This window comes from Sinohyriopsis cumingii, chromosome 1, assembly GCF_028554795.1.
Source record: "Sinohyriopsis cumingii isolate HCF-2022 chromosome 1, ASM2855479v2, whole genome shotgun sequence".
Lineage (NCBI taxonomy): Eukaryota > Metazoa > Mollusca > Bivalvia > Unionida > Unionidae > Sinohyriopsis > Sinohyriopsis cumingii.
The window spans coordinates 15,716,338-15,742,058 of NC_142961.1; the positions used below are offsets into that span (position 1 = coordinate 15,716,338).

At 35.5% G+C, this 25,721-nt stretch overlaps 1 protein-coding gene across 1 annotated transcript in view; it reads right to left on the reverse strand.

Annotated features, from left to right (window-relative positions):
* LOC149806453 (tubulin polyglutamylase TTLL7-like) overlaps positions 1-25,721 on the reverse strand; it is a 162,319-nt gene that overhangs the window by 72,539 nt on the left and 64,059 nt on the right. The window contains exons 6-11 of the mRNA XM_089953540.1: positions 20,112-20,270; positions 16,838-17,054; positions 13,559-13,882; positions 3,353-3,447; positions 2,729-2,876; positions 1,120-1,332 (exon numbers count right to left, since the gene is read on the reverse strand). Of these exons, the coding sequence (XP_089809666.1) occupies positions 1,120-1,332; positions 2,729-2,876; positions 3,353-3,447; positions 13,559-13,882; positions 16,838-17,054; positions 20,112-20,270 (1,156 nt within the window). The remainder of the gene's footprint in view (positions 1-1,119; positions 1,333-2,728; positions 2,877-3,352; positions 3,448-13,558; positions 13,883-16,837; positions 17,055-20,111; positions 20,271-25,721) is intronic.

A 25,721-nucleotide genomic window follows, 5' to 3' on the forward strand; every position in this document is an offset into this window, starting at 1 on the left:
ACTCTCTGAATTATAAAAATATAATGCAAGTAGACTTTATCAGTTTTTGTTATTATATGTTAATCATTCTAGAATAATGCAGTCTGAATATAAAAAAAATTTGTTTAACATTTTTCATATTTGTAAAATTCATAATTAAGTATTGTCAGTGTTTTGACTATATTGAAAAGAGCAAGAAATGTATCCATTATTATTATCATTATTATTAATATAAAAGAACCAAATACATAAGCATGCAGAATCAAATTAATAATTAAAATAATCAGATTACAACCAATTTTTTTACCAGATCAATGATGTAAACAAATAAAATATAATTAATAGTGTAAAAAATGGCTGGTAGTTTTTATATATAATTAACAAAAAAAATGATAAAGTCTACATTCTACTTATAATATTATGATTCACTGTTGTTTCATCCTTTAATTTTAATTTTATCAGTTGGTATCTTGAATGTTGTATACAGTGACTGACTTTTTTTTTACCTGCACAAGCATCCACAACACAACCATGTACCTTATAATACATATTAAGCTGCTCCATCCACTAATAAAAGTATTTCTTTAACATTGAACTAGCTGTAGACGAGTTTATTTTTCCAAAAGTACAAAAGTATGTGTTACAAGAACAAGGTTTGGTTTGAAATTTGTACAGTTTGAATGGATGAATTAATCCTCAGCTATATCCAAATTATGCAAGGTAAATACTTTTGAAGACAAGAGACCCGTTTCTGTATAACCTTTCTGTTTTGGTGGGATGTTCAACACAAGTTCACTCACTCACTCGAATACAGGAGGAGGGTTACTAGTCTAGGATGTAACTGTGTCAGAAAAATACTTTCAAAAACAGGAGGTGGATTATGATTCATAATGGACTGGAGGCAGACTATCACTGAACCTGTGAAGGATTTCTAACTTTTTGTTATCAAAGTTAAAAATTTAATATCTTAAATCATTTCAACATTCCAAACATTTTGATGACTCATAGCACAGAAAAATAAATAATTTTTAAAAAGCTATCACATTTTAAAGCTTCAAGGACTTGTTTACAACTGAACCATCATTTAAGAGCAACAATCATGCTAAACATGCATTTCCTGTCCCGCTGTTATCTAACAACCTTGATTTTGTTGCCATACATCAACTGTATCTCTTTCTGCATGCTGCTTCCCCGTGCTGACATGAATGTATTAAATGCCTGCATCATCAAGTTGATGTAACGGTCCATGCGTGCTTTGTCATCAACTGGGAAAATTCGTCGGAAACGGCCACTGTTACGGTTTTCAAACTCCTCCCTAGCAGCAGCTTTCTTCACCCTGGCTAACATGTCCTTCTACAATTTGAATGTGAACAACTTTTAAGTCTTATAAACAACTAGAACAATGATAATGAAGATGATGTTGATGAATCATCATCAAAAGATTTTAATTAATTCTTACAATAGACCCCATTGTTAGGACTATAAGCCTCATAAACATGCAGTTGCAGAAGAGATGATGATATTGATGACTATAAATACCAGAACAAAATGTCAACTTTGCTTCGATTTTATGTTAAAGTTGAAGACAAATCAACAACATCCAAGGTTTTACGCATGAAGCTAATTCTGAGGTCAATAACTATTATTAACGGTTTTCTAAACCAGAGTGTGCTACAACGAAACAACTACAACTGGACTAAAATTGATTTTAATTTAGATTGAGTAATCACTCATGTCAAACCTTCTGATCTTTATAAAAGATGATAAATTAGAACTAGATGAAATCACACCTACAATATAAATTCATACCCAAAGAACTTTGCTGAAATCTCTAATTAGTCACTTCTGATCTCTGAATGTCAAATATTATGTGGAATATGCACACAATAATAACCAACATGATGCATGCTATGAAAACATTTCTAGGGTAGGGGCTTTAAGTTTGAGAACAAAGTTTTAAAAATATTTTTGTCTAAAAATTTAAACCAGCGATTGTGAGATTAGAAATTTCCTTACAGCGTGAGATATCACAGGTATGTGCCAAAACAGTAAGGTTTATTAATCTGGACTGTGTCTATTAAAGTATGCACAATTGCTTCATTCATGCTATTTTGTTAAAAAATAGCACATCCTATTTTTAGGTCCTTTTTTCAAATTAAGAGGGCAACATCTCACATAAATTAAGTTCTAGAATAGATCCTGAACTAGACTCTGTTATCAAAGACTGATTTCCTCAATAATTCCTTGAAGCTTTTCATTTGCTAGGATTTTTCCAGTAATCTGTGCAAAAAATGGCATGGGAAGAAAAGCATTTGAATGAACAGGATTTGACAGATTCATGTGGTTATTCTGAGAAAAAAGCTCAAGTTTTAACATTTTACTATGATGAAATACTTCTGGAGCCTTTACATTTAAGCAGTGTTATGATAAATTGCATATCAGCATAGCTATAACAAAATGCTTATGGAAACTGCATTTTAAGCAGTACTTTGACAAAATACTTATGGAAACTGCATTTTAAGCAGTACTTTGACAAAATGCTTATGGAAACTGTATTTTAAGCAGTACTTTGACAAAATACTTATGGAAACTGCATTTTAAGCAGTACTTTGACAAAATACTTATGGAAACTGCATTTTAAGCAATGCTATGATGAAATGCTTATGGAAACTTTACATTTAAGCAGTTTTATGACAAAAGTTCTAGAAAATATATTTAAGCAGTACATGTTCTATGACAAAATGCTTACCAGTTCTTCCCTCCTCTTCTCAATGCTCTGTCGTTTTTTTTCCAGCTCGGCTGTGTCCATTGTCTCTGAGACTCTCTTGGTTGGGCGGAATAGTCGCTTCTGGGCTTCTGCTTTCTGTGCAGCTATGTTCTTCCTCTTGTCACTTAATCTATACAATTTATTTTTATTATTATTTATTTTTATTATTAATGATTAGGATAAGCTGCAAAAGCCCAGTCATAAGAATGAGTCAACTATTATATACACTAAAGATTGCTCCTTCTATGGCATAAATTCCCAAGATACAAGACTGTTTTAAAAATATTACATTATTGATGATTGCTGGAATATACTGAAAACAAAACAACAAATAGTATTACTAAATACAAACTATATTTGATTACAATGCATCCAGTCATTTTGAAATTATTTAGAGGAGCTGGACAAGGGTCTGTGTCACTACTAAGGTCTGAATTGACAAGGGTCTGTATCAAAGGGCAATTACTGTCAGTAATTCAAGAGCATTTCTTTAACATTCTGTTGATGGTCTTCTAAAATTACAATACATCAAACAAACATCTATCAATGAACCACTTCATAAATAAGGGTAGAAAATCAACAAAATTCAGTGGGGCATAAACTTACTTAATATTGAGAAGTCGGATTGAATCTTCTAATAATGCCGATTTGATCTCATGGTCAATATTCTCATCTGTTCCAAAGCTTGGAGAACGATTTATCTGAAATGAAATAATAATTCTTGTCAAGATCTCATTAAAATTTTACTCTTAAAAATTATTACAGTAAATATGCCAGCATCATTATCAGCCAATCAGAATGACCTTTTTTCAGAACCATTCATTATAAGCCAATCAGAATGGCTTGTCATAAGAACCATTCATTATAAGCAAATCAGAATTATCTGTCTTTTGAGCCTTCCATTATAAGCCAATCAGAATTACATCTTTTGAACCTTTCATCATAAGCCAATCAGAATGACTTGTCCTTTGAACCTTTCAGTTGAAAATTCATTCAGCCCTGGTCAACATAAAAACAAAACACTGTGTAACAATTTTTTTTGTTGTTCCTTAGTAGTAAGTGTTATTTCCTAATTGCTTATGCCTCAAAAGTATAGAAAATGGCTATTATTCACAACAAACTTTGCTTTTGTGACCAGGACAGTTGTATTTTTAAATTTACCTATTTTCCAGAACATCCCAGATAGATTCAGTGCTGAGCAAACTTGTGTTAACGTCTAGAATTTTCTAGTAATATAAATACATGTAGTTGTATAAATAAAGGGGCCTTAAGCCCACCAGTCAGTTTAGTTCCAGCTGCCTAAGTGGATACAAATCTGCATCTTTCTGAGATGGCATCAAAAGGCTGCAAACATCCGGCAGATGCATTTTGCTGTCTGTGGCCAATTTATCAAGACAAGAGCAAAAATGTACTCTGTGGAAGCATCTGCTAAGATGTGTGAGGCCTACAAGGCATATTTTGGCATGCCTGTTGGGGAGCAAGACAATCCCTGGGGACCTCATTTCACCTGCGAGCACTGCAAAAAAAAACTCTGGAAGGTAAGATGGACAATTGTTGCTCGGAATTTTATGTTATAAAATTTGTTAAAACTTTTAAGATTGTAAAAGTTTTTAATTTTAAAATGTTTTACAATATTCATTGTTATTGAACAAATATATCATATATGAAAAATGTTGCAAGAATCTCTTACACATTTGTCATGGGTGAAATAAATGTATTTTTGTAGGATGGAAGAGGGAAAAAGAGAGCCATGAAGTTCACTATCCTAAGAATTTTGCAGGAACCCACTGACCACTCAAGCAACTGCTACTTCTGCATGGTGGACCCTTCCAAACATTGGACTGGCAAGAATGCACCTGCTATCACATATATGGACCTTCCTTCATCCATCTCCCCGGTGCCACAATGCCCTGAGCTCCCTGTACCCACTCCTCTGGAGAGAGAGCAGCCATCTCTAGAAGAGGACAGCAAGTCAGAGAGCTAGGAAGATGATGTAGATCCAGATGACAATTTCAGAGGTGGAGCTGAGGAGAGAAACCCATACTACCCCAACCAAAAAGACTTCAATAACTTGATCAGAGATCTTGGTCTGACCAAGTCCAATGCTGAGCTTTTGACATCTAGGCTCAAGCAGTGGAACTTGTTGGATGAAAGTGTGCAAGTTGCAGATCAGAGGAAGCATCAACAAGCTTTTTCCAGCTTCTTCACTCATCAAGATGGGCTCTGCTACTGCTACAATGTGACCAGTCTGTTTGAAGCAATCAAAATCACCTGTAACCAGATTGGTGCCTCTTCATTGACAGCTAATCCAGGAGCCTAAAAGCCATGCTGCTCCAAGATGGGAACAAGTAACCGTCTCTTCCCCTGGCTCACTCGGTGCACCTCAAAGAGGATTACAACAGTTCAAGACCTTGCTGGATGCATTAAAGTATGATGAGTACAGCTGGGAGATCATTGGAGACTTCAAAATGGTGGCATTTCTGATGGGTCTCCAAGGCAGTTTTACCAAATTTCCCTGCTATCTTTGCTTTTGGGACAGCAGGGACACCAAGGCGCACTACCACAGGCAGGATGGGCTATAGTGGACTAAGTTCTCTGTGGGGAGGAACAACATCAAGTTGGAGCCACTGGTGGACCTCCGGAAGGTGCTGATGACACCAATGCACATCAACTTGGGCCTTATGAAACAATTTGTCAGAGCTCAAGATAAGGAGTTGGCAACCTTCAAGTACCTTCAAGACTTCTTCCCTAAGCTGTCTGAGGCAAAGGTCAAAGCTGGTGTCTTCGTCAGACAACATATAAAGAAGATACTGGAGTGCAATGAATTCCCCAAGAAGCTCACTAGTAAGGAGAAAGCAGTTTGGAACAGCTTTGTCGCAGTGGTTTGGGGCTTCTTGGGCAATCACAAGGCCAAAAACTATGTGGAGCTGATTAAGACTCTGGTTAATAACTATGGCATAATGGGCTGCAGGATGTCCCTCAAAGTCCATATCCTTAATGCTCATCTTGATAAATTCAAGGAGAACAGGGGAGCGTACTCAGAGTACCAAGGCAAGTGCTTCCACCAGGATATACTGGACTTTGAATGCTGATACCATGGACAGTATAACAAGAACAGGATGAGAATTCACATTTAGGGGCTTATTTGTAAAAATGATTTACAGTATAATCATTAATCTCAAAAAGCTGCTCACTTCTACATCTTTTATGGTCATTTTTGTATTACTTTAGTATAAATACATGTTAATTTTGATTCATATGTTGCTGTTTTTATCCTGACTTTATGTGAGCAAAAAGACACAAATTCACCTGTTTTCTTATTGGAAATTGGTAAATTTTAAAATATCACTGTCTTGATCACAAAAGCAAAGTTTGTGGGGAATGATAGCCATTTTCTATATTTTTTAGGCATAAGCAATTACAAAATAACACTTACTACCCAGGAACAAAAACTGTTACATAGTGAAAAAGCTATTGCAGTCCGATCTATTTTTCATTGGTTAATAACAATTTTTACAGGACCTACTGCTTCAATTTTTTTACCTGAAAATTATCAGCATTAAAAATGTGGACAGCAGGTATTAATTCTGAACTAATTGCAGAGCTTGTATTTTGCATACCTGACTTGCAGGAACTAACAAGTCAAAGAGATGGGTTACGTTGTTTGGGCTACCAGTACATTTAACAAGCAATAATAATAATAATAATAATAATAATAATTAACTGACATTTTTTACACAAATTTATATTAAATGCAAATCTTGGTAAACTCCTTAATCTTGATTAGTTATACATAAGTTTCTCATCAAAAGACTTTCCAAGTCACTTGAGTCAATTTCAGTTTCAGCCTGTGATTTACCATCAATTTTTAATGTAAGGTGCACTCTCAATATGTAATAAAAGCCACTTATGTCTTTTTGAGGGTCAAAAGTTTCTTCATAAAAATGATATATCCATCACATCCTAACTTAATAAGAACATAGAGTAACACTAGGGCCAGCTGGGATTTCCCCTGAATTAGAAAACCACTGATTAACACTAGGGCCAAGTTTCAGCTGGGATTTCCCCTGAATTAGAAAACCACTGATTAACACTAGGGCCTAGTTTCAACTAGGATTTCCCCTGAATTAGAAAACCACTGATTAACACTAAGGCCAAGTTTCAGCTGGGATTTCCCTTGAATTAGAAAACCACTGATTAACACTAGGGCCTAGTTTCAGCTGGGATTTCCCCTGAATTAGAAAACCACTGATTAACACTAGGGCCAAGTTTCAGCTGGGATTTCCCCTGAATTAGAAAACCACTGATTAACACTAGGGCCAAGTTTCAGCTGGGACTTCCCCTGAATTAGAAAACCACTGATTAACACTAGGGCCTAGCTTCAACTAGGATTTCCCCTGAATTAGAAAACCACTGATTAACACTAGGGCCAAGTTTCAGCTGGGATTTTCCCTAAATTAAAAAACCACTGATTAACACTAGGGCCAAGTTTCAGCTGGGATTTCCCCTGAATTAGAAAACCACTGATTAACACTAGGTCCAAGTTTCAGCTGGGATTTCCCCTAAATTAGAAAACCACTGATTAACACTAGGGCCAAGTTTCAGCTGGGATTTCCCCAAAATTAGAAAACCACTGATCACTCTAAATGAAACACACTGACCCGCTTTTTGCCTATACAAAGCTATTTAAAACTGAGCAAACAATGGTTAGTTGTAAATTTTAGGGGCCAGTATGAATATGAATTAAGTCAAGCAAACTTAATGTTGTACTTCAAGTGAAACAAAAATGCCATAACTAAATTGGTCATACAGGAATCTTATATAATAAAATATCTTCAGTTTAACTCAATCCACCATACTTTTCTTTGCTCAATGATCATGGCCCTTGCAAATGATATCACTGTTTTAATAGGAGTTATTTGACTTTAAGAATACAATGATGTCTCCAATTGATGTAGCTCACACTAAATCTCTATCTCAAATCATTTCCTGAGTACTGCTGAGTGGGGTGTTCTTATGATATCTTTGTAGAGATTCAAAGCAGTTTAACACAGGTAAGACACTGAAATGTAATGATCTGGTTAGCTCCCCCTCAATGAAAAAGTTTGGATGTCAGCCAGCTATAAAGAAAGGTCATCTGATAATCCAGAACATGATCTTTCTATCAAAGGATCTAAAATATTTGAGTACTCTATTATCAACATAAACCATGAATGATGTAGCCATTTGACAAATTGGAAAATACGACTATATTGTCAGCTGAGAACTGCCTAACCTGCTGTGTCAACTACATTAAGATTTTATTCAACTCATGAATGATGTAGCCATTTGACAAATTGGACAATACGACTATATTGTTGGTTGAGAACTGCCTAACCTGCTCTGTGTCAACTACATTAAGGTTTTATTCAACTCAAGTAAGCATGATCTTAAATACTGTCCCAAAATTGATGTTATTGCACTTGACAAGTTTCTGAACCATAGAAAAGAGAAAATAGGCAAATATACCATAAATTTATATAAAATAATGGTCATAAAAAAAGGATAAAACATGCCTAGCTCTGTAAGAAGGTCATGATGTAACACGGGACTAAGACAGCATCTTCTATAAAAATAATCACAACAACAACAATAATAATAATGATAATAATAACAATAATAACATATAAACAGTCCTTAATGAAGTGATGATCACAGTTTGTAAATAATATTATCTTGTGACCCTCTACTACAATCTACAAGATTGACAATTCTACACCTTATTTTTAAAACAAAAATGAAAATGATCACACACACACACACCATACACACTAAAATTCGGCATCTGAATCATCAAAAGTATGATCATCTATCTCTTTCTCTGTTTCTCCATTGCTTGGCTAGGTAATTTCAGATTTTTATGAAGATCTTAACTTATGGACTGAATTAGCATGATGAAAATTTTTTGATAAATATACAAGAAAGTTTTCCATCAATACATATTTTCAAAATTACTGTTTTCTGATTCCCCACCTTTTTCAAAATGTAAGCCAGTTAGGTTTGGAAAAATCCATATCAGCCAGGGCATTAAGTATGATTCATACATTTTTTTCTGGAAGATTAGTAACAAGATCAAATTGGTGCTTGGCAGAGTCTTTCAATATCACAGGAGTCTATAACTGGTAAATGCATTAACATTCAATATGTGTCAGGCTAGAGATAAATATTTGTTGAGTCTTCTAAATTTTTTGATAAAAGAGTTGCATAAAATATCCCATGTTGAGGTGATTGAGTGGAGTGGTTGTAAATGATCCTTCAGATCTTGGGAAGCCATGACAGGAACGAGTCCTCAAAAAGGGTCTCTGCTTCTAAAGGAGCAGCCCTGAGGTCATTCCTGTGATTAAGTAACTCTGAGTTGGGATGAAACACCTGCCATCATAATTGCTTAACACAGATGGGGGAATAACTCTATTGCAAGATTGATGAAGTTGGTCCAACATTTTGTGTGTGTTCATTCCAATCCACAGAAAGAGTATCAATTATCCAGGCCTTCTGAATCTGGGACTGGTGAGACAAAGATTGGGATTTTCCGTTCCACCTTGCTGCCAATAGGTATATCACAAGTCAATCCCATCAAGCATCTATTGGGTGGAAGCTGAGGGATGAAGAGACCATTCCATTCCTTCTTGCAGGACATGTCAAACTTGGACATGGATTTTGTCATGGAGTACACCGCTTTAGAAATCTCAAACAAGAAGACAAAGGTCTTGGGACTTGGTTCCACTTTGCTGTTTGAGATGTTACCACAGTGTAGTTGTCAGACAGAATGAGAACTATGTTTCGATGTCAGTTCTCTTGGCATATGTCCATCTACGTGAGACAATGGTGTAGCTCTAGACTAAATTGTTGTTTCTCCTTCTTTCTAGCTCTCTTTTCAGCTCGCTTTATGTTCCTGTCCTCCTCAGCTTTTTGAACGCCCTATCTGATAGCTAGGCACTAGGTGGAACAGTCGTTAGCACAGCTTTCCCAGTCGCTGTCATTGATGCTGGCCATCTTCATGTCCTTCTTGCAAATATCTTTGTGGCACAGACGTGGTCATCTAGTCGGTCGTGTGCCTTCTGCTAACTCCCTGTATAACAGGTCCTTGGGAATGCGGCCTGGGTTCATTCTCTTGACATGGCCAAGCCAGTGAAGGCGCCTCTCGCTGAGAATGGAGAACATGCTTCATGTAGGCGCGTTCCAGAACCTGTGTTGGGTACTTTGTCCTGCCATTGGATGTGCAGAATGTGCCGCAGGCATCTGGAAACTGTTGAGTTTCCTCTCGTGTCTCGCATAGGTGGTCCATGTTTTGCTGCTGTAGAGGAGTGTGCTGAGCACACAGGCCTGGTAGATGTGCAGTTTGGTCCTCTGTGAGGGTGGGGTTGTTCCAGACCCTCTGGTTCAGTCTGGCTATCACTGCTGCTGCCTTGGCAATCCTGCCGTTCACCTCAGAATCAATGGAGAATGAGCTGGAGATGGTGGACCCGAGGTATGTGAAGTTCTCAACAACTTCCAAGTTGTACCCATTGATGGTGATGAAGGGAGGGGAGTCTGCATCCTGCGCCATGACGTTCGTATTCTTCAAACTGATGGTCAGTCCAAACTCCTTACAGGCATGGGAGAGACGGCATACCAACTGCTGCAGTCCATCTTCCGTGAATATCTCTGTAAATAAAATCCTTTTGGGGTCATACTCTTATGGCTTTTGGAGACTTGCTCCCCCAGTCCTCTGTGTTTGTATCTGTACAAATCGTGTTTGCCAGAGATTGTGTGTGTGTGTGTATATATATATATATATATATATATATATATATATATATATATATATATATATATATATATATATATATATATATATATATATATATGATGCTTAAAAATTAAAAACCTACTACTACCTACAATTTTTTTTAAACCAGTACAACAGAAAGCGCTTATGGAGTGTGTGCTAAATATCACTTTAAGGTGATTTGTCGAGTAGTCTTCACAGGTTTTATTGCATTTCCTTGACACATATGTGTATTATTATCTGCCACGCATTTACAGATTGGAATGATCAATTCAGTAACTGTATTGCCAGGCATGTGCAAACTGGTATTATCAATTCAATAGCTGTATTGCCAGGCATTTGTGTTCTTGCATTATCAATTCAATAACTGTATTGGTATTATCAATTCAATAGCTGTATAAACATTTTACAATGAACAGCCCAATAACATTGTTGACTCAAACATTTTTTACAACTGAAAAAATAAATAATTTTGAAACTGATTTGGAATACTTAAGTAACTGATACTATTAAGATCACATCCTATGTCCATATGTACATTTTACTATGACAAATTTATACACACAACTGTCACTGACCTGAAGGTCTATCTCTACTTTAGATTTACTATGACAAATTTATACACACAACTGTCACTGACAGACCTGAAGGTCCATCTCTACTTCAGAGTCTTAGTTCCATGGGTGTAACTTGGAAACTAGTGAGATCTCCATGCTATAATCCATTATATATCTACACAGCATAGAAAAGATGAATTCAGACAACTAAAATTTACCCCAGGACCTATTCTTATCTCCCTGTGACCTAAAATGACAGACTTGGAGGTGGGGCATTGGGACAAATGATGGGAACATCAGGATATGTTTTTTACAAATTGTTAAGCTTGAACTTGATCCTACCACTGATTATTACCGTATAAATCATATTGGCAGAGTCTACAAGAGAGTCTTATTCTCATATGTTCCATATTTACCATATATGTTGGGACACCATAAATTAATTTTTAAAGTAATTTTTTTGTGCACTGTATATTCTGGGACACATTGGTGTTTTTTGATTAGTAAGTTGTGGGACACCTTATAAATTATTTGAAAATTACATGTCGGAAAATGCACTCCAACTGAAATTTTATTTAAAAAAATATAAAACCTTACTTGAGATAAAACTCTTTAATCCAAGGCAGCAGCGTCTCAGCAAAACCCTTCTTGTGTACACATACAACCCTTCTTGTACAACCCTTCTTGTGCACACATACAACCCTTCTTGTGCACACATACAACCGTTCTTGTGCACACATACAACCCTTCTTGTGCACACATACAACCCTTCTTGTGCACACATACAACCCTTCTTGTGCACACATACAATCCCTTCTTGTGCACACATACAACCCTTCTTGTGCACACATACAACCCTTCTTGTGTACACATACAACCCTTCTTGTGCACACATACAACCCTTCTTGTGCACACATACAACCCTTCTTGTGCACACATACAATCCATTCTTTCAGTGCATGAATATGTACTTGTTCATGCAGTGAAAAATTATCACTGGAGGCAACATATCTCCTGAAGTAGAAACTGCACTGACTAAAGTAAGATTTTTAAAATCTGCACCAGTTGTGCTAATTCTCACATTATTACAACCCAACCCTCCCCATCATCAGACCACCCATCAGTGAGATCAACGTACACTAGAATTCCATCCATGTTAATGATCATATTGTCAGTGAAATCATCTTCTTCTCTTCTGGCCTTCATGAATTCATCAAATGATTTCATTTTCTCCAAATCTTCTGAGCAATGATGGGTCATTGATATCTGTGCACATTCCCTTGTTTCAACTGATTTTCAAAATTCATGTGTATACTAGTGAAAAGGGACCATAGTTAGCTTCCATGTCTCAGCTGACTTTGTATATTCAAAAAACAAATCGTCACGCTTAAAAGAATCCAAAATCAGCTTCAAAGGTCAGCTTTCTTTGTAATAAAATAACCTTTGTCTTTGATGTCCTGTTGGTAAGTTCAAACAATGAGCTTATTGCTCAGTGCCAGTCATATTTATTCTCCAACCTGGGCTTCTATTTGCTTGGCATCTGTAGTTATAATTAATATGAATGGGCATTGATGTTTGCAGGTAAATAGTATACACAGCAATAATTTGCTTTAATAGTGATTTGTGTAACCCATGCTAGTGAAAAGGTTGTCACTTGCACCCAAGTAAGTTTATTTTCAAATATTGATTTTTACATTGTGAGATACTATCATATAGCTGACCTGGATATAATGCAACCTTGGTTATTTTACACCTAACACCATGTCATGTGTGAATGGAAGATGTCTTCAAGCAATCAGTTAATTATTTCCCTCTTGCTTGCAATTTTCTTGGATCCAGTTTTCAGTTGGATAACATATTCAAACCTTTGAGTACAAACAAACACAATTTGTTTCTCAATGTTCACATCAGTGAACAATATGTCATATGTTATCGGACATAAGCAATACAGTATGGATGCATACGCTACATATACGACAGTTCATGGATATATTTTATTCTTTAATGCTCATGAAGAAGAAAATGAGGAATTAATGATAACAATACAAGGTAAATTTTTGTTATTTTATTATCAAATAAGCTTTTTGTTTGTCTATTTTATTGCAATGTGCAGTGGGGGAGGCAGCAAAACTTCAACACAAATTTATTTCATTTTTTAAGTCTTCAGACATGACTTGAAAAAAATAATTATTTTAATCTGTCCCAATATATATGATAAATACGGTAACAGAATATAGAAAGCTTGCTATTAAAATATGCCAACCAAGATTGTTAGAAAAAAATTAAAGTAGCCTTTATATCACCTCTTTATGTAAATAACATCTTTGCTAATCCTAAAGACAAAATATCAAACAATATTATTTAGAAACTTTCTGTGTTCATTTATTTGTGTTTCACTGTGTCAATAAACTTGATGCATTTTGTAGCATCTTTGACCTTCATGCTTACCTCAAGCAACCATGGTTTCAACTTCCAGTCTATCAATACGTCAAATCCGAGAATTTCAAAACACACACTGTCACTGCCAGGGGGTGCCCCTGGTCGACACATCCTGTATGCATGTAGAACATGTGGCTCAGCCACAATTAATGTCTTCACAATCATGTCCGAAATGTTCCGCCATAGTAATGCAACATCACGATCATTTCTACGTAAATATTCATTGAATGCCTTGATTGAGCGTTTACTTCCAGTGTCATTGGATGTGCCTTTCTCATAGTATTCATTGTGTTTGTTGACTGAATAGTTGGTTAAATGCATGAAAAGGTGTGACTGAAAAGAAAATGAATCATGATATGTGAAGAACAAAAAACAAAACACAAATCTGAAATGCTCAAATTTAATTTGACAAACTTTAAATTATATCTCATTATCCTTTCTCAATATAAATTTTACATTTCTGAAAACCAGTTGATAAAGATATTGCAGTTTTAGGCAGACCAAACATGTGAAGTAATTATCTCCCATACATACACACTTATAAGTCAAGTTAAAGTGCAAACAACAAAGAGCCACAGCATAATGCCTTCACAGAGTCTATGTTATTTGTTCTTAGTCTGATTATTCCTAACAAATGCACAAACCCAGACCTGTTGGTACATTTTGCAACAGCAGATCTGGGTCTGTAAAGGGTTGCACCTGGACACATAAGCTAGTAAATACGGTACTTTAAATCATTTAAAGTTTTAGTACTTTTAATCTGTTATAGCACTCTCCAGAGGAAAATGTTCTTTAGTGCTGTCTGGTGGGCCACGGCACTCAAGCCAAAAGCTAGTGCACTATATTCTGCAAAACAACCCTGTAAGAGGACAGTTCCCAAGGCAGATGGCAAGACCAGGTTTTGTACATCACATGATGTCAGCAGTGCTGTATATCAGTCAGAGTTGCTAAATTTAAACTGACTGGGATATATTTGATGTAAAACATCCCTAGATATTTGTGTATAACATGCACCAACTGTAAAAAAGAAAGACAGAACCAGCTTCCTCCATCATAAACTTTAGTTGATTCTGAGTGTTACTCAAAAATACTCTGACCAAATGAAAGACTGCTTTGGTACTTTTAAAATAATACTTCCAGGTCAGGAGTAACATTTATTACTCGAAACATTGAGTAAAGCTATACGACTGAGGGGTTAAAAATAGAGTCAAAGAATATGCCAGCACACGAGTCAACAGGATGGAGTACATCCATAAAAGGACTGTATGGTTAAAAAAACTTCTTCATAATTGCGTTTCCCAAAAAACACCATTTTTCTAAAGTGCCTATATCAAAAGATCAAAAGTTTCAACCTATACTGCTTTCCATCATGCATCAACTGACTTCGGACTCCAAAAGATTCTAATCTGAGGTACTTGTAGTTCCTCATAGTTTTTAATTTTGGGACATGCTGACAGTATACCATGCCAGACCTGGGTCTACACTGTTTATAAGTACACAAAACAATGTAAACTTGGATCTATTGACACATGCCATGCCAGACCTGGGTCTATACTGTTTATAAGTACAAAAAACAATGTAAACTTGGATCTATTGACACATGCCATGCCAGACCTGGGTCTATACTGTTTATAAGTACACAAAACAATGTAAACTTGGATCTATTGACACATGCCATGCCAGACCTGGGTCTATACTGTTTATAAGTACACAAAACAATGTAAACTTGGGTCTATTGACACATGCCATGCCAGACCTGGGTCTACAATGTTTATAAGTACACAAAACAATGTAAACTTGGATCTATTGATACATGCCATGCCAGACCTGGGTCTATACTGTTTATAAGTACACAAAACAAGGTAAACTTGGATCTATTGATACATGCCATGCCAGACCTGGGCCTACAATCTCTATAAGTACACAAAACAATGTAAACTTGGATCTATTGATACATGCCATGCCAGACCTGGGTCTACAATCTCTATAAGTACACAAAACAATGTAAACTTGGATCTATTGACACATTATGCCATGCCAGACCTGGGTCTACACTGTTTATAAGTACACAAAACAATGTAAACTTGGATCTATTGACACATTATGCCATGCCAGACCTGGGTCTACAATCTCTATAAGTACACAAAACAATGTAAACTTGGATCTATTGACACATGCCATCCCAGACCTGGGCCTACAATCTCTATAAGTACACAAAACAATGTAAACTTGGATCTATTGACACATGCCATCCCAGACCTGGGCCTACAATCTCTATAAGTACACAAAACAATGTAAACTTGGATCTATTGACACATGCCATCCCAGACCTGGGCCTACAATCTCTATAAGTACACAAAACAATGTAAACTTGGATCTATTGACACATGCCATCCCAGACCTGGGCCTACAATCTCAATAAGTACACAAAACAATGTAAACTTGGATCTATTGATACATGCCATGCCAGACCTGGGTCTATACTGTTTATAAGTACACAAAACAATGTAAACTTGGATCTATTGACACATTATGCCATCCCAGACCTGGGCCTACAATCTCTATAAGTACACAAAACAATGTAAACTTGGATCTATTGACACATGCCATGCCAGACCTGGGTCTTTACTGTTTATTAGTACACAAAACAATGTAAACTTGGATCTATTGACACATTATGCCATGCCAGACCTGGGTCTATACTGTTTATAAGTACACAAAACAAGGTAAACTTGGATCTATTGACACATGCCATGCCAGACCTGGGTCTATACTGTTTATAAGTACACAAAACAAGGTAAACTTGGATCTATTGATACATGCCATGCCAGACCTGGGTCTTTACTGTTTATAAGTACACAAAACAATGTAAACTTAGATCTATTGACACATTATGCCATGCCAGACCTGGGTCTACAATCTCTATAAGTACACAAAACAAGGTAAACTTGGATCTATTGACACATGCCATGCCAGACCTGGGTCTATACTGTTTATAAGTACACAAAACAATGTAAACTTGGATCTATTGACACATTATGCCATTCCAGACCTGGGTCTACAATATTTGCAGCAAACATCTTTGAGAATTCTGTAAGATACTGGTAAGCATATTCATGATGAAAGATCTAATGATTTTGCTAATTGGCAATATACACATTATATAACTATAATGCCATGAAATTATATTCTGAAAAAAATAAACTTTTAAAAGTAGTGTCACAAATGTATTACTGAAGATTGCATGCTTGTTTAAAATATATGATTGAAAGTAAAAAGCAAACTTACCAAGTTACTTTCTGATGGGGACAAGTACTTCTCTGTACTCATTCTTACCAATCCATCATTGAATAGGAATATTCTTAACGGATCACATGAGGTAACAAGAACATATATTCTCAAGTCAAACTTATAGCCATCCAGTAGTAAAGGTTTGTCTACATACTCCTGTACTATGAAATGTTCTGATGGTGTAATCTTTTCAGGGTTCTTGAATAGTGAAATCCTGAAATAAAAATAGAGTCCCAAGATGGGCATGACACTCATCTGGCCAAAACATAATCAGTATGTATTCTTGATACTGGCACAGAAGTCACATCTTTGGATTTTAACAACAAGCTTATAAAAGAAAGTTATTCTTTCAAATAGTGGCTAAAATCTCAAGCATGACTTTCAGTTCAAACTTATGACTACTTTAAGATTAATATAGAATTATGAATGGGGATGTCAACAGGAGATATGTCCACAAGTTTTGTAACAACAATCCCTCAAAGGGACTCACAATCAAAAAAATATTTATTTCTTCCATATAACTGCTGAGTATTAAAACCATCTTTAATATTCTTGAGAAATTCCAACATATTAAATTTGGCAACAAAATTATTTTATTACATGTCTGAGTTAACCCTGTACTTAACAGCATCTGTTCTGTGTTGGATGTCACCATACACATCAAAGACACTGATTACAGTCTGCTGTAAACTGAACACCTGTTCCCTAGATAATTTCATACCAACAGGCCTGCATTGGGAAATTCAAACAGTGTACTATTTTCATTTGGAACCAACTAAACATTACAAGGAGTCTCACTGGATGTCCAAATGAAAGTTGTCAGTTAGACATCAAAAAAGTTTTGCAGTTGAAATCTCATGTTAACAACATCAACATTTCATCAGGAGTAATGATGAAAAGATTTTCAAGATGGTTGCTGTAGTGAAAATAATGAATGTCATTTTGTCACCATTTTCATTCAGTACCAATGAGACTTTGTAATAAATCCTTCAATGATAACCCTATGTAAATATGACCACCTACTTACGAAAAGCAGTAATAAGATTTTCGAGATGGAAATGATGGTGGCCATACTGGATGTTGGATTTGCACCATTTTAATCAAAAAAAGTCTTTTAGTGAAATACCCATGTCAATATAACCATCCATACCATCTATTAAGGAAGTCTTTATATGAAAAATGAATATAAATATGACCATCCATACCGTCTATTAAGGAAGTCTTTATATGAAAAACGAATATAAATATGACCATCCATACCGTCTATTAAGGAAGTCTTTATATGAAAAACGAATATAAATATGACCATCCATGCCGTCTATTAAGGAAGTCTTTATATGAAAAACGAATATAAATATGACCATCCATACCATCTATTAAGGAAGTCTTTATATGAAAAACGAATATAAATATGACCATCCATACCATCTATTAAGGAAGTCTTTATATGAAAAACGAATATAAATATGACCATCCATACCATCTATTAAGGAAGTCTTTATATGAAAAACGAATATAAATATGACCATCCATACCATCTATTAAGGAAGTCTTTATATGAAAAACGAATATAAATATGACCATCCATACCATCTATTAAGGAAGTCTTTATATGAAAAATGAATATAAATATGACCATCCATTCCATCTATTAAGGAAGTCTTTATATGAAAAACGAATATAAATATGACCATCCATACCGTCTATTAAGGAAGTCTTTATATGAAAAACGAATATAAATATGACCATCCATACCGTCTATTAAGGAAGTCTTTATATGAAAAACGAATATAAATATGACCATCCATACCGTCTATTAAGGAAGTCTTTATATGAAAAACGAATATAAATATGACCATCCATACCATCTATTAAGGAAGTCTTTATATGAAAAACGAATATAAATATGACCATCCATACCATCTATTAAGGAAGTCTTTATATGAAAAACGAATATAAATATGACCATCCATACCATCTATTAAGGAAGTCTTTATATGAAAAACGAATATCAATATGACCATCCATACCATCTATTAAGGAAGTCTTTATATGAAAAACGAATATAAATATGACCATCCATACCATCTATTAAGGAAGTCTTTATATGAAAAACGAATATAAATATGACCATCCATACCATCTATTAAGGAAGTCTTTATATGAAAAATGAATATAAATATGACCATCCATACCATCTATTAAGGAAGTCTTTATATGAAAAACGAATATAAATATGACCATCCATACCATCTATTAAGGAAGTCTTTATATGAAAAACGAATATAAATATGACCATCCATACCATCTATTAAGGAAGTCTTTATATGAAAAACGAATATAAATATGACCATCCATACCATCTATTAAGGAAGTCTTTATATGAAAAACGAATATAAATATGACCATCCATACCATCTATTAAGGAAGTCTTTATATGAAAAACGAATATAAATATGACCATCCATACCATCTATTAAGGAAGTCTTTATATGAAAAACGAATATAAATATGACCATCCATACCATCTATTAAGGAAGTCTTTATATGAAAAACGAATATAAATATGACCATCCATACCATCTATTAAGGAAGTCTTTATATGAAAAACGAATATAAATATGACCATCCATACCATCTATTAAGGAAGTCTTTATATGAAAAACGAATATAAATATGACCATCCATACCATCTATTAAGGAAGTCTTTATATGAAAAATGAATATAAATATGACCATCCATTCCATCTATTAAGGAAGTCTTTATATGAAAAACGAATATAAATATGACCATCCATACCATCTATTAAGGAAGTCTTTATATGAAAAATGAATATAAATATGACCATCCATACCATCTATTAAGGAAGTCTTTATATGAAAAACGAATATAAATATGACCATCCATACCATTTATTAAGGAAGTCTTTATATGAAAAACGAATATAAATATGACCATCCATTCAGAAGGATTAGTCATAACAAGATTTTCAAGCTGGTCACGAATGTAGCCATGTTAGATGTCTGAGCAGCACTATTTCTGTTTAGTTGCAACTATATCATGTGATGAATTACACACACTCTAAAGGCTCTAGTTATTCCTCCATTAATAACAATACCTGGATAACAGGCAGACAGTACACAATAGATAAATGCATAAATCGTTCTGGTCTATGATCAGTTCAGCAAAAAATTAATTTATTTTTTAAACTAATTAATAACCTTGTGCACAATATATTTGTACATTAAGACTCTCTCTCTCTACTCATACCCATGTCCCTGGGCACCATTGGCAGGTTTAATTATGAATGTCTTGCTTTTCTTTTTGGCTTTGAGATCCTTGTAGTAGTTTTGGAGTAGACCATGATCTGATGGGAGAATCCAGGTCTTGGGGACAAAGTTAATTTCTTCACTGTTCACTTTTGCCATCCTGAAATCCATAGAAAAAAAATATTATAATATTATAAGGTCAGTTCTCAATAGCTAACTATTTATGTGAACAAGGAACTGACAAGGGTCTGCTAGCCAACATCAATGCCCATTTCCCTCAAGCTATATTCCAAACCTGAAGAAGGTGGTTGGATTGGTGTTTTATGGTACAGCAACACATTGAAGGTTATATCATACCAAGGTAAGCTGAGTAAAATACCTTGCATAAGGACATGCCAAATGTATGCAGGGATAAAAAGGTACTGAAATAAAAGGAAACTAAAAACATTTAAGAGTGTCGTTAATCTAGGGTGTGGATGGACATTTGTACACACATGCAGAAAGCCACATAGTAATCACTCTGGTTCAGCCTAGACAGGCTCAACAATAAGTCACCTACACTTGACAGAATAGTGTTTTACTCACCTAAGCTCATGCTGATACTAACTTTCACACAACTATGACCAAGAGTGAGCTCAAAACTGATATAAGTCAAAGAAGCATAAAATATAGGTTATAATGGCATACTTTTAGTAAAACTTGGTACTGTGCCTATTAAGACAACACTGACATCAATTTTTGTTTCAATACTCAGAAGCTAATAATACTCAGGAAACTGGCCATAATAAAAGAATAATCTATCTCATCAAATTGGACTTCCTCACCCTCTTCTGATTTTTCATTAAGAGGATTCTTTGATGCAGAGCAAGATTTGTCTGGTTAGGACTATTTACAGGCTATCATCTACAATATACATCATAGAAAATCACAATAATGATTTTACAATTGGACTTTCCATCAGTTCCTTGAAAAAATTCATAAAGAATTAACTTTTGATTTATCAAACTCCAAGTCTGATATTACAATTCACATTGATGGGCTAAAATGTGTACTTAGTTTTAATGTCGTCCTGAAGGCATAATAGAGATGAAGGGGTAAGGTCAAAGAAATGGAAAGAAAAGAACTTAAATTTCTCTATGATAGTTTCACATTTAAATGTATATCTCAATTACTGGACCCCAGTGAGGGTTATAGTCATAGCAATCATTAATTATCACTCATGAGAGCTGACCTAGTTTAAAGGGTTCCTATAATAAACAGCACCTCAATTAATATGGCCCCTATTGCCACCTGGGGAAGGCCCTGCTGGAAGGGAAAAGGAACATACCATGTATGTGTAATAATGATCTGCTGCTGACTGGTAATCAAACACTCCAGAACCAAGCGGGCAGAATGCAAAAACAGACTGATTGGTAATCAAACACTCCAGAACCAAGAGGGCAGAATGCAAAAACAGACTGACTGGTAATCAAACATTCCAGAACCAAGAGGGCAGAATGCAAAAACAGACTGATTGGTAATCAAACACTCCAGAACCAAGAGGGCAGAATGCAAAAACAGACTGATTGGTAATCAAACACTCCAGAACCAAGCGGGCAGAATGCAAAAACAGACTGATTGGTAATCAAACACTCCAGAACCAAGACGGCAGAATGCAAAAACAGACTGACTGGTAATCAAACATTCCAGAACCATGAGGGCAGAATGCAAAAACAGACTGATTGGTAATAAAACACTCCAGAACCAAGAGGGCAGAATGCAAAAACAGACTGACTCGTAATCAAACACTCCAGAACCAAGAGGGCAGAATGCAAAAACAGACTGACTGGTAATCAAACACTCCAGAACCAAGAGGGCAGAATGCAAAAACAGACTGACTGGTAATCAAACACTCCAGAACCAAGAGGGCAGAATGCAAAAACAAACTGACTGGTAATCTAAGACTCCAGGACTAAGAGGGCAGAATGCAAAAACAGACTGACTCATAATCAAACACTCCAGAACCAGCAGGCAGAATGCAAAAACAGACTGATTGGTAATCAAACACTCCAGAACCAAGAGGGCAGAATGCAAAAACAGACTGACTGGTAATCAAACATTCCAGAACCAAGAGGGCAGAATGCAAAAACAGACTGATTGGTAATCAAACACTCCAGAACCAAGAGGGCAGAATGCAAAAACAGACTGACTCGTAATCAAACACTCCAGAACCAAGCGGGCAGAATGCAAAAACAGACTGACTCGTAATCAAACACTCCAGAACCATGAGGGCAGAATGCAAAAACAGACTGACTGGTAATCAAACACTCCAGAACCAAGAGGGCAGAATGCAAAAACAGACTGACTGGTAATCAAACACTCCAGAACCAAGAGGGCAGAATGCAAAAAACAAACTGATTGGTAATCAAACACTCCAGAACCAAGAGGGCAGAATGCAAAAACAAACTGACTGGTAATCTAAGACTCCAGGACCAAGAGGGCAGAATGCAAAAACAGACTGACTGGTAATCAAACACTCCAGAACCAAGAGGGCAGAATGCAAAAACAGACTGACTCGTAATCAAACATTCCAGAACCAAGAGGGCAGAATGCAAAAACAGACTGACTCGTAATCAAACACTCCAGAACCAAGAGGGCAGAATGCAAAATCAAACTGATTGGTAATAAAACACTCCAGAACCAAGAGGGCAGAATGCAAAAACAGACTGACTGGTAATCAAACACTCCAGAACCAAGAGGGCAGAATGCAAAAACAGAATGACTGGTAATCAAACACTCCAGAACCAAGAGGGCAGAATGCAAAAACAGACTGACTGGTAATCAAACACTCCAGAACCAAGAGGGCAGAATGCAAAAACAAACTGACTGGTAATCTAAGACTCCAGGACCAAGAGGGCAGAATGCAAAAACAGACTGATTGGTAATCAAACACTCTGGAACCAAGAGGGCAGAATGCAAAAACAGACTGACTGGTAATCAAACACTCCAGAACCAAGAGGGCAGAATGCAAAAAACAAACTGATTGGTAATCAAACACTCCAGAACCAAGAGGGCAGGATGCAAAAACAAACTGACTGGTAATCTAAGACTCCAGGACCAAGAGGGCAGAATGCAAAAACAGACTGATTTGTAATCAAACACTCCAGAACCAAGAGGGCAGAATGCAAAAACAGACTGACTGGTAATCAAACATTCCAGAACCAAGAAGGCATAATGCAAAAACAAACTGACTGGTAATCAAACACTCCAAGACCAAGTGGCCAGGAGACAAAAACAGACTGACTGGTAATTATACATTCCAGGACCAAGTGTCCAGGAGGCAAAAACAGCAAACTGGTAATTAAATACTCCAGGACCAAGTGGGCAGGATGCAAAAACAGCAAACTGGTATTCAAAAACTCCACGACCAAGTGGGCAGGATGCAAAAACAGACTGACAAGGAAATTAATGAAAAGGTTCAATTAGTTACCCAGAGGGAGAATTCTTTGACTGTCATCAGACATTTGCAAACCACTACATCAAAATACAAGCCATCTGAAAGGCAAGTGAATTCCCAACATAATCTTAACTAAAGTCTGTACAAAGCATGAATGGGAATAGACTAACATACCCATTTTAAGTAAATGGAGGCAAGCCAGAAGTCTGGTTTTCCCTTCTTCATTAGACTGAATGGAAAGTTTCCATCTCAAAGTGACATTTGTTTATGTATTGTTTCAAGTGTTTATGGTTAAGAATCAATCTTTGTATACCATCCTTCTTGGGTCTTTGAAATATGCCAAAAGAGGAAAGATTTTGTTGGCAAGTTGGAACTGCAGCTGATAACTTGTTTTCAAAATCAACTTCAAGCACTTCCTCAACATCACTAAAGTTATTTTGAAAAGTTGTCATTTGAAATATATACAATCACATCCAAATTTATATTCCAGTAACATGTGTCTAAAGTTTACTTGTTATTCTCAATTCTGATAATGTGACACTGCCTTGCCAGAAATGTAGACTTGATTGTGGTGGTACAATGAAACTATCATTAAATTTCAACTTGGTAAGTATGATTTAATTTTCCAATTATGCTACAAAACTGATATGATAAATGAATATATCCCATTATGCAAAACCCTTACAATTTAAAAGATATAATCCAACAGCTGTTTGGTAACTTTTAATTGAGTAGGGAGCTGGGAAAGTTAAGAAACGGTCACATAATATAACATTATTGAAATCAAATGGCATTGCTTTTGAAAATCTTAATGATATAGCAAGTAGTTTCAAAGATTTTTTCCATAATATTGCTTCCAACCAAAAGAAAGATCTTACTGAATCTTCTTATCAGCATCCTTATGACTTCAGTTCTGAATGACTTGTGAATGAGTCAGATTCTAAAATCCCCCCAATGATCTATGACTGTGTTCTTAAATTCTACATAGAACGTCTTCCATCAAATAGATGTATAAAAGTCAGACTGGACCCATAAAATTAATAAACTGCTGACTTACTTCCATATGTAACCATAGTGACAGGACAATTCCCTAAATCATGGACACTAGCTAAAGTGATCCACTTTTCAAAAATGTAATTAGGTCAACATCTACAAAACAATTTCCATCCTTCACTCCTTGTCAAAAATAATAGAAAAACATGTGCATGATTCTGTAGGATTTTTTGTTTGTTTTTACAACAACAAAAAACTTCTCCATAGAAACCTGTGATAAATGGTCTTATTAAATGGTCTTAGGCAATGGAAAATTGGTTGGAATGGTAATTAATGGCTGACTTCAGAATGGCTTTGATCTTATGGACCATCAAATTCTTCTCAAGAAAATATATCACTATAGCAACAACACAATTAATCTGTCTGAATAATATTTTAACAAAAGGTCTTGAAAGGTAACGCTCAACAGTCATCTTTCTGAATAAAAAACTGTAATTTGTAGAGTGCCACAATGGTCAATTTTAAATCCACTTCATTAATAACTTACTAATGAAATACTATACAGACACCGACCTTGATGTAGACAACAGAACATTTAAAAAATCTCAAAGTGTAATTGAATGTACTCTCCAAAATGCACCAAACAAAATTCAGTCATGGTGTCATGACAAAAGAATGCTACTTAATATGGACTAAACCACTGCAATAGTACTAAATAAGTATTTACTAAACCACTGCAATAGTACTAAAAAAGTATTTACTAAACCACTGCAATAGTACTAAAAAAGTATTTACTAAACCACTGCAATAGTACTAAATAAGTATCTACTAAACCACTGCAATAGTACTAAATAGAATCTTACTTGATATTCCATTCAATAAAATTTTGAAGCAACTGAATGGCTGAATTTTGTATGTATACATGACGGTATATTTCTCAGAACGAAAGAATGATGTATACAATATTTAACAAATCAGCTCCTGAGTATCTACATTATCCTTTAATCAGCCAAAGCAAGGCAATACTTATTACTCCTAATATGAGGTCCGCTGTTTCCAGTACCAACTGCCAAAACCACACACACACACACACACACACACACACACACACCTTTAATCAACCAAAGCATGGCAATACTTATAGTCCTAATATGAGTTCCACTGTTTCCAATACCAACTGCC